The following is a 14,050-nucleotide window of genomic DNA, read 5'->3' on the forward strand; positions in this document are numbered from 1 at the left end:
ATTGTCTTGGATGCTGACCGACACTTATCCTTGATTACTCAATGCCACTTAAAAATGTCTAGCCTGCTTCTTGGCTTACGTGACATTTTCATGTTTAGCAGAGCAAATTAGGTGAGTCATTTCTCAACTCTGGCTTCTGTAATCATCATTAGCCACACAACATAATGCAATACCTGTGGGGAGAATCCAAAACTTCATGAATCCACATGAGAACACGTCAAGCAGCAGTTCATAGACGACACAATTACTCATTCCTATAACAAACTCCATCGTCGCTGTTAATCACACATTACAGTAACACGGGCACAAAGTATTTTATTGTGAAATCCTACAGCCTGAATTTGGCTGATTCACTCTTTTATATGTGACCACTTCACCATAGAATAACATGAGTCAGCGGGTTTACTGAATGAGATAGCGATGATTCAACATGTCTCTGTGCTGGACACAGCACCCGCCCCGCTGCTGACCGTGCTGCAAAATTTGCCCGGAGATACAACAAAATAGAAAACACAGCTTCTTCTCTGAGATTCATTATTATCTGACTGTATCTGTGTTGTTTTTCACTTGACATGTTGAAAATGAGAAACAGTTCCCAAGAGCAGAAACATTACTGAGAAAATCACATTATCCACTTTATTCTTCAAGCAGAGGCACCATGACTGCCACAAATATACCAGCAAAGAAAACACAGGGAATCATTCGTTATAGCACAAATCTGCCTCAGCAATTGATTAGCAGATATAAATAATAGTCTGTATTCTTGGTGACATAGATTATGATTTCTTCATGGTCATTCAAAAACATCAGAAGTTTCAAAAATAAAAAGTTTATTGAAAAAAAGGCAAACCACATTCATCTTGAAAAGTACATGTTGTGCTGTTCTGGTACCATCAGCAGAACTACACTGCTCTGCTAGTAGTTCTTCTCAAACCTATTTTGGAGGTTTAAGTATGCATTACAAAAAAAACACGATATTGTACGCCCATGTTTTTGCATTTCTGGCCCATTCATGTCAAGATTTCCCTCCCAGTTTGAGAGCGACTGCACTCAGGCTGAATGTGTGTCATAAAAGCAACATCTTGAGGCCATTTCAGTCACTGAAATGAACAATCTGATGTGTCCCCAAATTACAAATGTTAAATTACTTCCATGCAGCTCTTTGCGATGTAAGTTATGCAGTGCAGTTGGAATAAGAAAGACGCCAAGAGCAGTGGAACATCTCCGTGGCAGCAGCCAGAGCAAGAGGGAATTATAACATGGCTGCGAGACATGCAGATGGAGGCTTGAACATGAGATAAACTGGGGGGGGGGGGATTTAAATATTGGACTTTCTTCTCTTTTTCATCATGGCAAAAAAAAAGAAGAAGCCTGAAGCTTCTCACCAGCTCAGTGCTGGATGACTGGAAGTCTCAGCTGGAATCACAAAATCCATATCCGGTGAAAAGGCTCTTGTATGACAGCTGGAAAAAACACAGCACTGAACACTTGTGCTCATCCAGTACGCTGACACAACTTTTGACAAAGATGGAAAAAAAACACGCTCATCCAAAAGATGTTAAATAACCTTTAACATACTTTTCATAATCAGTAGTTTCTGTTTGGACAGCCGGTCTTGTATTAGACTTCTGTTTGTCTCTTTAGTGTTTAAGGAATCTTGTCAAATCGAACTCTTAACATGAACAACTTCTACGGCAACGTATCAAATGATTTTCATAAATACAGAACATAATACATCACATCATTCCCTTTCAGTCCTTGAAACCACAATACATCGTTTCACAATGTAATTAAATACATACGACTCTCACAGAGAGTGCTAGCTGACCGCTACCTAACCTCAATTACATTATTGGAACACAAATAATATAAAAATATTCAAAATCATTTCAACCTTTGTCGGCTATTGTCTCTGGTACAAATCATTATTTAGACATCTTGTATTCATCACATAACCTACACTGTTAAAAAAAAGTAATAATAATAAGTAACTCCAAATTTGATTATTTTTTAGATAAACTTAAGGAATCAGTGTTCCTTGCTTCTAAATACTCAACATAAACACTCATTGAATTACTAGAAAACAAGACTGTTTTCTTAGTTCATTAAAGCTGATGTTTTGGAGATACATGGTTTTCCCAGGACCACGCTGCTTCTGTTAAACATTTTTTTGAGGAATGAACAAAAATCTAAAACAGAAATCTTAAATTCCCTGATATCAAGGAATGAATAAATACTTAATACTGGTGGTTTTGCACGTTTTATCCCATCGACTAATAAACTACAATGAGCAGCTGCAAACAAGGACTACATGCAGGGATGTTCCTTGAAGTCCTGAGAGCTGTTCAACAAACAGCTCATTTTGTAATGCAGAAAATGACCAAATTCACATAATCTATCTTGCAACAATCGTGTGGATATTTTTCTGCAGCTGTATTTCAAATCATGGATGTGGGGACTTTCTTTTACACTAAGACATATATTCATGTGTGATGCCGAACGCTGCCTTCTGCATTTTCAAGAAGCGTCTTTTTTGCGTAAAGCCTCAGACATTATAATGTGATCACATTATCTGCGATGACGCCGAGGAGGCTCATTGGACAGAGTCTTATCTCACTGAGGGTCCATTCTTGTTCACTCTGTCTCAGCTGTGTCATGCATAGAGATGCTGGCCTCCTGTTTCCTTTGCTTCTTGTGCCTCCAGAGCAGGACAGCCAGCAAGAGGAGCAGCAGGAAGCCCAGAGCTCCCCCGATGAGCCCTGCTTTCAGAGGCAGACTGCTGTCCCCCGCGTACATCAAACAGGACCTCTCACTTTCTCCAGCATCATTCACTGCAACCACACAAACCTCTGCGTTGTGGTCCATGTCTCCCAATCCGCCGCTCCTTTGGTCCTTCCTAAACATCTGCCTCTCTTTCCCCCCTACTTCCACAATGTAAGCTGTGACGTATGACTGAGGTGCACACCACCGAGCAACAACCTCCGACCCGTTCCAGGACACTGATTTCAGGTTGGGAGCCTGTGGAACCTCATTATGTAAAGTGAACCCTGGACACAAGCATCCGGTCGAGGATGATAGAACAGCACAGGGGATCTGACTCTCGAGACAGAGGTTGTAGTCACATCGCTTAGGGGTCTTTCCATATGGAGACACTGTATTCCGTGTAATAGGAGGGGTAACTGGGTTGTCTTCCATTTGAGAGTAGTCCTCTGTGGGAAACTCAAAGGTCTCGGTCGGAAACCCACGTGGTGTCAGAGGTCTCATGGTATTCGTCTCTGCAAGTTGCGATGTCGTAGGCAGGGGAGAGTATCCTCTGATGAGAACCAGGCAAACGATCACCAGGCGTAAATCAAGGTCCCTGCTGGCAGCCATTGAGCTGTCTGGAGATCATAGAAAGTAAAATTCCATCAGTTAGTTGGAAAAATCTATTTTTTTATTATTCATAGGAATGAAAAGTATCAGCCCCTTGGGTTTCCAACAAAATGTACATTCAGAGAGTCAGTTGCATTTTTTTTTCTTGCATGAAAGAGCCCGAATGAGGACATAGAGTTATTTCTCCGCTGATGCTGTGTCGTTTAGAGATTATATGACTGCAGGGAATAAAATAAATGGCTTGAATGTGAGCCTGAGCGTCTGCTGGAAAATAAAAAACCTAGCATTAACTGTTTTTCTCAAAACCAGAGCACACCGATTTTACTCTTGCGTAAGCAAATGACAAAACTGTCGACACTTAATGAGTTGAAATGTTTTTATTTTTTATTTTGTGGCATGTTTGCCAATGATTTATGGTCTTGTATACATAGCTGTGAGGAATAATCCTCATTTGTTCAGATTTGGAGGTACTTCACTCTAATTCAGCATTCCAGGCGGTATTGCACAACAAGTCCACATGCCTACACACCCAAGATTCAACTCAGCCCTGACAGCAGGATCCGATTACAGGAAAGCTGCTTGAGATATTTCCACAATAATACACACAAAGATACCTGAAATGTGCTCTATGGTGGGCATGCAGACAGATAACAATGAAGCACACTCAAAAATCTCCAAACATAAATCTGTGTTAAACTTCATTGAAAACGGAGACACTATTGAATACTAATTTATTCTGTGTTCTTTGTTGCTTTTGACGCAGCTAAGCTCCGTTCGATTGTGTTAAGAGTGAAAATATGTAAAATATTAAAAGATGTGAACTTACCTGTTGTTTGCAAAAGTTTGTATAATCTCTATCAAAATGTGAAGAAGCTCCTTCCTCCTCGTCTTTTCTCCACTCCCTCTCTGGCTCTCTCCACCTTTATATGTTTCCCGTCTCCCCAACAATCACCTCCTTCTTTCTGCCGTCCCACAGTCCCCACTTATTCCAGACCCTTCTGCTCCAGATCCCCTCCTCCTTGCTAAATGGTCTAGTACTGTGAGTGACTGAGTGTGTGTGTGTGCTGTTAGTGGTATTACTAGAGTCTGCTATTAGTTACATCAGAGCTACCTCATTTTCTGGTGAAGTGAACCAAGTGGATTACATTCCTTTGTGGTGTGCAGGTTTTTCAGAGCGTGTCTCGCTCGTTAATGAGCTCTTGTTTTCCTTTTAGGGCAGAGGGAAATTAAATAGGATTGTGAAACCTCTGTGTCAGGGCATTGATTCATTGGAATGTATCATCACTGACGTTTGCCAGTGGCTCCAGACAGCACATCCCATTTTAGCCACATAACCTCTCACCTAAATCAGATGATATATATGACTTAACTCCAAACACTGCAGCAAAACTGAAAGAACTCAAACGGTTGTGCATCTGTTCGCCAAAAGGCCGGATATTGACCTGACTAGACTTGTGCCAGGAATGATTCGTAATGTGTGAAATTGTCATGCTGGTACTTTTCTTTAAAAAAAATGAAATTGGTTAAAAATAAGAGGTAAAATAACAAGTGGTGGCAACTAACTTGAGAGAACACCAACATCAGAACAAGAAAACTTCACTCAGCGCTTCCAGGAAAGAGAAGAACTGAACAAGATGTTTTGTTGATGTGACATGTGGTAAAGCAACTTTATGCGACAGCTGTGGCCATAAATCCAGCTGTACGCTCACATCTCCACTCTGATTTTGGGCTCAGTCTGCAAATAAAAGTGACCACGATCAGCTCGCATTGTCCTGCAGCAGAAGAAATGAGTTCAGTCAGCTGCTGAGAAACAACACCTCAGTCAAAGTCTGCTTAACTGAGAATGTCAGTTCACATTTTACTGACTGTATGTGCTCTATTCCTGCTTTCATATTCACATATAACTTTTCTCTCTTTCATATGATTTAGCAGGAACCGACATGTTGAGAGGTATTACATCATGAGCAACTAATTTTCCCCAAAATAAATGATAAATTACTTTTATACGATATCATTATTGTATATTTTCTTTCTGTCTCGTAAGAGCATTTGTCTGCGGGTGAGTTTATAGTGGGTGTGTCAGTGCACATGCACATATTTGCACATGCACATATTTGCACGGGGGGATATGTGGGTTTACTGTGTGATACGGGTTGTGTTAATGTATTACATATGACTCCAATACTGCTTTGCTTTATTTTATGATAATTCATGTTTATGGCGAAGTGAGTCAGTTGTAGGTCTGAAAAGAGTTCATCCACAACAAGCCCATGACACAAACTGTGACACAAAACTTCTAATAAGGTCATAGGAACAAAGATGGTGTGACAGGCAATGTGAGTGAGTCGGAAACCGAGGTGAAGTCACTCAGTAAGAAATATTTCTGTTGTGACTCTGGAAGTGACCCGAGTTCAAGCAGATGGTAGCTGTTAAATGGTTTGTTACATAATCCCACAATGCACTGCTTCTCTTTGCCGTGGAACAGGTCACTTTTAACCCGACCACTGTGTGGCTGAGATGGGTCTGCTTTCCTCATCAGAAACGAGTGCGTATGGATTCAATTATTTTTATATATGAAATGGAAGCAGCCAAAAATGATACAAGGTTCTGTTTTAGTAAGATCTGCAGAACAAATAGTGTTTGATTTAAAGCTAATCTTAAAGATAAGATTATGGCAACGTATAGGCTATTGGCCCAATAATGCACATTTCACAAATGAATGGTCAAGTAGACCAACAGCCTTGGGGGAAAAGAAACATAATTTCAGGCGCCAACTTTGTCCCACTCACTCCCTGAATGAGGCAAATGTGATCCATAAAACTAGAATCAACAAGATTCTTCTTTACTAGTTCACTTTAAGAAAATGTATTTCATCGCTAAAAGATCCAGCTGCTGATAAAGAGATGCAGGAAGGAAGCCCTGCAACAGACGTTTTCAATTTATTCTTCAGGAAGTATTCAGTGGACTGTGTTGCCTGATGATTCACCTTATCTTTCTGAACAAATAACACAACAAAAAAAGCATGAACTTAAGTTAACTGTTAATGTGCTCAGTATATTCGTGTTGGTGAGGAGTCATTCTAAGAGGACATCATTAATGTAGGGCTTGACCTCAGTATCAGTCATATTAAAATAGCCTATAGTGCCTCCTAGAGCCCAAAAATAATAAAAGGCAGGCGCGGTCTGTTTCTTTTCAGTTACACAACTGGGTGTGGGTGACAGTAATTACTTTTCATAATAACATGCACTGTGACAATGAGCGGGTCATCTGCGAAGCATCAGAGAATTCATGATACATTTGGCCAGTTTCACAGCATCCTTTGTTCACAGGACTGTGGGATAAACTGTAATCTTGTGCGAAATGTTTCCCACTGAGAGTTCAATGAACTGCGGGTGCTTTCAATTTTGAACCCTGGAGTTATAATTTTAGATAGAAAAGAGCAAAACTTCAGCTTTTCTCCGCAAAAGGCTGCTGCTCTGCTGAAGTTGGTATCGCATTTCACCCCGAATTCAATCTTACAGGCTGACGAACAGAATGCATATTACACTTGGACATAGACTCAACTAAGACAAAAGAAAATACAACTAAATTTGTCAGACATGGAGTCAGGCTTGAATAAAAGAGACAAGTGACTAACCAGACTTCTAAGAGGTCACTAAGACATCATGCTAATTAGCCTATTTTTTATTCGGGCCATATAAAGCCATGCAATTGTTTCCCATTAGACTTGCAGCAAAAGCCAATATGCTGCAAAATAGAAAAACAAGATGAATAATCATTTAAATTATAAGCTACAAGACAGGACTTGCCTATGGAGAACCACAGTGTAAATTATTGTATTAATCTATTTTAACCTATTTAATTGAAATAGCCATTATCAAAATACTTAGTAATTTGTAGTTTGTTTTGGGATTATTTAATGAGGAAAATATTTCATTCATTCCTGTTTCTATTGTCCAAATAGATATCAACCTCTTAAACACTAGGCCTCTAGCTCAGGGCCTGTACGAAAAAGTCATGCTCAAGTTGTGAGTGAGTGTCTGTGCCTACAAAGTTTCTTTGAATAATGTTGGTATCATAATAAAGGTAATACTTGTGAAATGCAGAGGTGTGAGCATCAGAATGAAACTAGGTATATGTAAGCACAAAGTTGGAGAGGTTTTAGTCGAGGCATGTTAGGTTGGCCACTTGGGTACATTTGTGTACCATCTGTCCCTTTTGTTCTCAGGTAACTGTAGAAATCATCTAACTTCATTTACATGTCACCAATGGTATTAATTCCATATATATTTGTTTTGAAAGGCCCTATACATGTTCCCATTCAAAGAAAACCATGAACCATTGGTCCATATTGACGCCTGCCTGTATTGAAGCTCAATGCCTACAGGATGAGTGTAGTACCATGATTCATCAAACAGAACGAGACATCCACCATCATCAATACATGGATGGATGACGATAGGCTCCTCAATGCTGAAGGAAGGCACACTACAAATGCTCCTCCATATCATGCAAATATTGTGCACACACAAACGATGAGACTGAAGTACGTCTACAGTGGGAGATCATATTTGGTCATTTAAAAAGTGTGAATGTGGGGTTTACAAAGCTTCTTGCATCTTCTATGTAAAGAAAACTAAACTTTTTAATATGCAAGGTTTTATCGAAACAAAAATGGCTAGGTACTTCCACTCTGGCTTCTTTGTAATGCTCTGCTGAAGGGCATAAAAACCCTTAAAGTCAACACCCAGGGCACCCAAAAGCTTGCACCGACCTCCTTTGTCGACGTCATTTGTGTGCGACAGGCCTCAGCGTACAGCGTTCTGCCGAGTTCTGGACAGAAGCTGGAAATGGGTGAGTCGCTGCTGAGGACCATGGTATCAAAGTCTTTCAACACTTATTTACGGACTTGAATATCAACGTTTGAGACCACCAGCGCGTTTCACCCGCAGAGGCACACTGTTTGCATGAGTACGTCTTTGACCGACTGTCGTTTGTTAGTTTTTTTAAGCTAGCGGGCTAACGTTAGCTTACGGAGCCAGGCCCCGCAAAGAGTCGCACCTCACTGAGTTGATTGTATTAGTCAGCGACGACAGTTAGTCAGATAATGAAACGGATGTGATCGCTGCCACTCGACTCATTGCTCCAACATATCCCAGCAGTATACTTTCGCATGATTCATCCAGTTTGTTAATATTTTTGGACAGAGCTTAGTAGCACATTCAAACTTAGCATAGCCAGTAAACGTTAGCTAACTGAATTAAAGCTAGCTAACTACATTAAAAATCATGACTGCCAGGAGGACAGGCTACGCTGGTAGCATGGATTCCTCTTCTTCGAATAGTGGCAACAGCTCAGTCCACAGTGGGAATCGTAAACAAAGTATAATCAACGTCGCCGACAGGACCGGGGTAGAGTCTTGTTATGATCGGAAAGCGGATAAGGCTGGATACGGAGCCTCGCAGGGCGGCGTGACCGTTACCTCTCTGAAGTCACGTCTCGCGCCGACCATTCAAACCGCCATGTCGGCTGCTGTGGACACTCTTCTGGGTGAAGTGGTGCTCGTGCTCAATGAGACTCAACAGGAGTTGCTACACAAGGAGCAGGAGAACGAGAGACTCAAAGTGCGCCTTGAAGTGTCGGAGAGGGAGTTGAAGACTTTGCAGGAGTGTCTTTGCAGTGCTCAGAAGCTCATAGACCAGCTCCAGATCTCATACACGGGCCCTCAGTCAATCAGTCAGTCCGTCTTCGCCCCATCGCTGTCTTCCATGGCTTCCATGACTTCAGACCTGGACCGGGACCACCAGAACGGCAGAAATGTGAACGGAGCCAGTGTGGACTTGGGCCTCAGTGGCTCTGTGGATGATTCGCTTCATGGGTTTGAGCCCAGAGACGACTACAAAATGTGCCAGCTTTCGATCCAACCCGATGGCTCTGTGACTAACCACGCTCTGGACTCCTTTGCTTCCAACTCGTCTCATATGTGCTCCGATTCCAGCAGACCAGGTAGATCTTCAATGTGTACCGTGTGTGTGTGTTGTACTTAATAATCTGGTCTCAAATTACTATATGATCTAGTAATGCTTCTACGTTAACCCTCTCTGCATCTTTCTATTTGTCTTAAGATGAGAGGCAGTCTCAGGGACCAGGTGGAGCATCCGGGTTTGAGATTAAAGAGGAGCAGGGCTCCAGTCAGCCCAGCAGGAAGGAGCCTGGGTTGCGTAATGACAACAGAGCCGGGGACGGTGACCTTGGCTACGTTCAAGTCGGGGGGGAGGGAGGTTCCCAGCGGTCCTTTACTCACCCTCTTCGTCACCAAAGACCGGTGCGAGAATGCAGCAGTGCCTTGCAGCAGGGCGGACTCGATGGACAGAAACAATTGGCCAGGATTGCTGCCGGGAGGCTCGACGGTGTTTCGCCAGGCAGAGCGGAGGACTCTGCGGGACCTTCGGCCTCCGACACGATAGGGGAGCCCTCTCCAGATCGGCCTCACCACTGCTTGGAGTGTGGGAAGACCTTCCGTCTGATCTCCAGCCTGAAGAAGCACATCCGCATCCACACCGGAGAGAAGCCCTACCCGTGCGGAGTCTGCGGCCGTCGCTTCCGCGAGTCAGGGGCGCTCAAAACCCACCTGCGCATACACACGGGCGAGAAGCCGTACTCGTGCTCCGAGTGTGGAAACTGCTTCCGCCACTTGGACGGTTTGCGCAAACACCGGCGCACGCACACCGGAGAGAAACCCTACGTGTGCGCCATCTGCGGGAAGCGCCTGAGCCGCCTGCAGCATCTCAAACACCACCAGCTCATCCACACCGGCGAGAGGCCGTGCTGCTGCCCCTTCTGCAACCGCAGCTTCAAGGAGCCCGCGGCGCTGCGGAAGCACATCCGCACGCACCGGGAGGAAGGCGGTCACTTGGGGATCGCTCCCACCGAGGACGCGGACCCAGATACCATGGACGACATTAACAACCTCCACCCGGCAGCTCCGTCCCCTCAGATGAGGTTTGGGGAGTGGGGGCCTGAGGAGGACGACAGCTCGGTGGTGGACTGTGTGTAAGGGCTTGATTTAAGGAGAAGCTGTTTGTTGGTGTTCTTACCATGAGACCTCCTCCGGATGAAAAACATTTGTAGTTTCTAGACATGATGGATGGACACGGTCATCTCTGTTCCATGCTGTTGAAGTGAATACTCGGGCTACATATAACCCTAGCCTTTGAGATTTGTTTATATCTGGCATTTTTAATGCTTTACACTCTTAGATGACAAAAAAAGAAAAGATTGAAATATCCACTGCACATTCTTCAAAAGTGAGTCTTCTTTTTCAGACATTCAAAAAGCAGCAGCAGCAGGAGCACACAGGTTGTTCTTGGCACAGGGAGTTGCTGGTTTTGCTAATGTCCCGGCAGTAATTTGGGAAATTGATGGCGGAAGTGGACAAGAGCCGTTTCCTCACTTCAAAAAATATAAGTGCCTTGAACGCACACTCGACCATCAACTGAGTCACTGCTGCTGCTGTTCAAGATCGCTCCCACCTGGGTTTTAGTCTAGAGAAACGGTTACAGTACGACTCACTCTGATCGTGTTTGATCAGTTTCTTTTATAGTTTCACACATTAGAGAGTTTGGATCTGCTGTTGAATTGTCTTCAGTTTCTAAACAGGCATGCTTTTGCCAACACACTGAGCTGAGATGGATACAGGGCTGCTTTTTTATTGAAATTACAATACTTATTAAATGCAAAATGTTTGCCAAAATACCATTTTTTTTAATTTGTCCTGGCCTTCACGTCTAGTTTTTGATCTTGATAAACCGATGATATTTGAGTTGGGGTATTTTTTTACACAATATTTATTAACTCAAATAAATGGTCAGTTAGTTGGGTTAGTGTGGTGGATGACAATAGACAATAGTATCGATATTGCAACAAAATAATGTAGGTTAAACCACAATATACCAAAAATGTACACAATGAGATATTTGATAAATAATCATCAGTAGCGTAGATATAATTTCTAAGGGTTAAAGCAAATAATAGAGCGTCTAGAACAATTAAACAGCTATGTTGAGAAAATGACATCACTTTACTGTAATGCGGCCTTTAAAACTAGGAAAAGACGACACTTATGCGGATATCCTGAAGCTAAGACGATATCTAGTCTCCTGTCACGATATCGATTGCTCTACTCTGTCCTCAGACAAGTTGACGTGATCTGCATCAAGCGTATCTAATTTGGAAGGTTTCTGTACGTTCTGTACGATCTATCCGTTAAGTCATTCGAAGAGGGCACCGTCAACAGCGTGAACACTTCACTGTTTCTCCAGTCTTGACTCTCATCGCTCTTTTTCCGGACCAGATTTTAGCATTCCGCTTTTTTTTGTCCAAGCTGCTACCGTTTGTCTGGAAAGCGTTTCCCTTTTCCGGACGTGTATTAATGTAACCAGCCAGTCTCTAGTGGACGGATTTTGGGTGCTCGCATGTGCATTTCTGCTCCTCCGCTGCCATCGATTGCCTCCCGGGCGGTTTCTGTACATAAGAATGTAGTTTTAGCCGTTTTATCTGGATTAATGAGGGTTTAACATTTGTGGAAAAGTTAACGTGCAACAACGACTTAAAAGAAAAAGTAACGTGCTATGAAAACGTCAGTATGCTAACATGCAATGTAATTACATATACTCTTAATGAAATTCTTCCTGATGTGACTCGACTGATGCATCATGGGTCAACAGCAGAGCATTAATCGTCTCAGAGCTATACTGTGTGTCATTTACCATGAATACGACTATAACGATCCCCGTGTAGCTACTCTGTGTACATTTACAAGTGTGACTCATTTTAAAAACGGCACAGAAAATGTTAAATATCTGTTACTGTAGACCCAGAATACGATTTGCCAGGGTTGTCCCGTATAATCATATTTATTGTTTTTTGTATTACATACAGAGGGAGCCTTTGCATGTAGGTTTAAACCGAAATGGCATTCTTCCTAAAAAAGTCAGTGTTAAAATGTGAAATGAAATCCTTTTTTGTTTTTAATGCATCTGTGTTCGACATATATTCCTCCACATCACATTCACTCTGTTACCTGCTGTAAATGTTACTCTATTAAAGGGCCTTGTTTATACTTCTTCTCTGTCTGTGGCTGTTTATTCCGTGAAATTAAAAAGAGCTTCCTTATAACGACAGTAAACTGACTTAATAGATCGACAATGCGGCAATGTGCCCACAGCTAAGACCACGAATACGTGCTGAGTCTGTCCATCCCAGCGTGATTACTTCAGTTGACTTTGTTTCGTTGTATCTCGACAGGGAAACCACATAAACCCCGGAGGAGAGTTTACGCTCTGACTGGAACGTTGCCAAACAGATTGTGTAGGTGCTGTTGACGCGTCCAAACGCAGGTCTCAAATAACGCTTTCCTCTCCTCCCGATGCTCAGCAACGACTGCTGTGTTCATACACACAAACTGCTATTTGAGGTGGCCTTTGGTATGAAACTAAACTTTTTTTCGAATGTTTTTGTTGATGTTTTGGTGGAGTAGGAATATCCAAAGCCGCTTAATTACAAGTTGATAATCTGATTGGAATAAACCAACGTTTGTTAAACTAACAGACCTCGGGGCCCAGTGGGTGTTAGGACCTACATTTGGTTGATCTAAAGAAAACGTTAAAGCCCTCGAATGGATTTGACTCTTTTTTTTTTTTTTTTTCCCTGAAACAGATTGAAGTTAACCCGAAGGATGCAAATTTGTTCCGACAAATGACTTCAAGTTGAAGCAAGTGCTGCAGAAGCCACGCAAAGACGAGATTTCCCTGAAGTTCACACAGCCGAGCTTGGGATTCACGAAAAAAACAACTTGATGAAGCGCCTTTGTGGTTGGTGAGAGAAAGGTGCATCCAAACAAGTCACAACAGCTATTTTAATGATATCAGCTAGAGAGGGAAAAGGAAAGGATCATTAGGATGTGCTTCTAGAACGTCTGTACTGGTGCTAACCTGTTCATCTGTAATGACAATCCAATTATATGATATATATAAAGCACCATAACACGGACATGGGCCAGTCTGCAGCTAGTGAGTGCTTTTATTCTTGCTGTTGATCGTAGTTACGCACACTAACATTGTGGCGTTGATGCTTTTTCTCATGTAGAAGTTGGTTTTATCTTTAAGTTGTGTGATACATACGTTTATTTCTCTTTCCTGTTTGTCATGATTAGCTGATGCAGTGAGTGACACTAAGGTTTCAGTTTTCAGAAGGGAAGTAATTATCTTGTATCTTATCTCTGGGTGGTTTATGTCTGAGCTACTCTGTGTGTGTGTGTGTGTGTGTGTGTGTGTGTGTGTGTGTGTGTGTGTGTGTGTGTGTGTGTGTGTGTGTGTGTGTGAGAGAATGTGTGTGTTTCTTGGCAGCCGATGATGCAGTGATGGCGAGTACCAGAGGCAGAGAGAAATGTGAGAGCGGCCTGTGAACTCTGCAGGCCCATGCAGTCATTTCCTCAGTGACTAAAGGTAAACACTCACTTTTTGGAGCGGAAGTGACTCAGCTCTCTCTCTCTCTCCCTTTCTCCCCTTTTCTCCCCCCCTTTCTCACTTTCACAGCTTTATGTGCCCCCCCCCCCCCCGGGATCCTTTAAAGCTGTGTAGCTTCATATTTTTAACGGTTACGTGTGGTTGATTAGCAT

General features: G+C 42.6%; 3 protein-coding genes across 3 annotated transcripts in view; 2 read left to right on the plus strand and 1 right to left on the minus strand.

Annotated features, from left to right (window-relative positions):
- Positions 1 to 700: 700 nt before the first annotated feature.
- Positions 701 to 4,323, minus strand: LOC306704622 (uncharacterized protein). The gene is made up of 2 exons (XM_079171052.1): positions 4,199 to 4,323; positions 701 to 3,380 (listed from the first exon to the last, which is right to left on the minus strand). Exon 2 carries the CDS (start codon positions 3,370 to 3,372, stop codon positions 2,635 to 2,637), a length of 738 nt encoding a protein of 245 aa, XP_079027178.1. The 5' UTR covers positions 3,373 to 3,380; positions 4,199 to 4,323; the 3' UTR covers positions 701 to 2,634.
- A 3,917-nt stretch (positions 4,324 to 8,240) lies between these two features.
- On the plus strand, positions 8,241 to 12,497 carry LOC306704940 (uncharacterized protein). Its single transcript, XM_079171553.1, has 2 exons — positions 8,241 to 9,378; positions 9,498 to 12,497. The coding sequence occupies exons 1-2, from the start codon at positions 8,661 to 8,663 to the stop codon at positions 10,427 to 10,429; spliced, it is 1,650 nt and encodes a 549-aa protein (XP_079027679.1). The 5' UTR covers positions 8,241 to 8,660; the 3' UTR covers positions 10,430 to 12,497.
- A 697-nt stretch (positions 12,498 to 13,194) lies between these two features.
- The window catches only part of ltbp3 (latent transforming growth factor beta binding protein 3), a 30,942-nt gene continuing 30,086 nt past the window's right edge, over positions 13,195 to 14,050 (plus strand). Inside the window, exon 1 of the mRNA XM_079171159.1 lies at positions 13,195 to 13,877. The gene's annotated coding sequence lies outside the window, so the exon portion shown is untranslated. The remainder of the gene's footprint in view (positions 13,878 to 14,050) is intronic.

The sequence above is a fragment of the Pholis gunnellus genome (assembly GCF_910591455.1).
Source record: "Pholis gunnellus genome assembly, chromosome: 13".
Taxonomy (NCBI): Eukaryota; Metazoa; Chordata; class Actinopteri; order Perciformes; family Pholidae; genus Pholis; species Pholis gunnellus.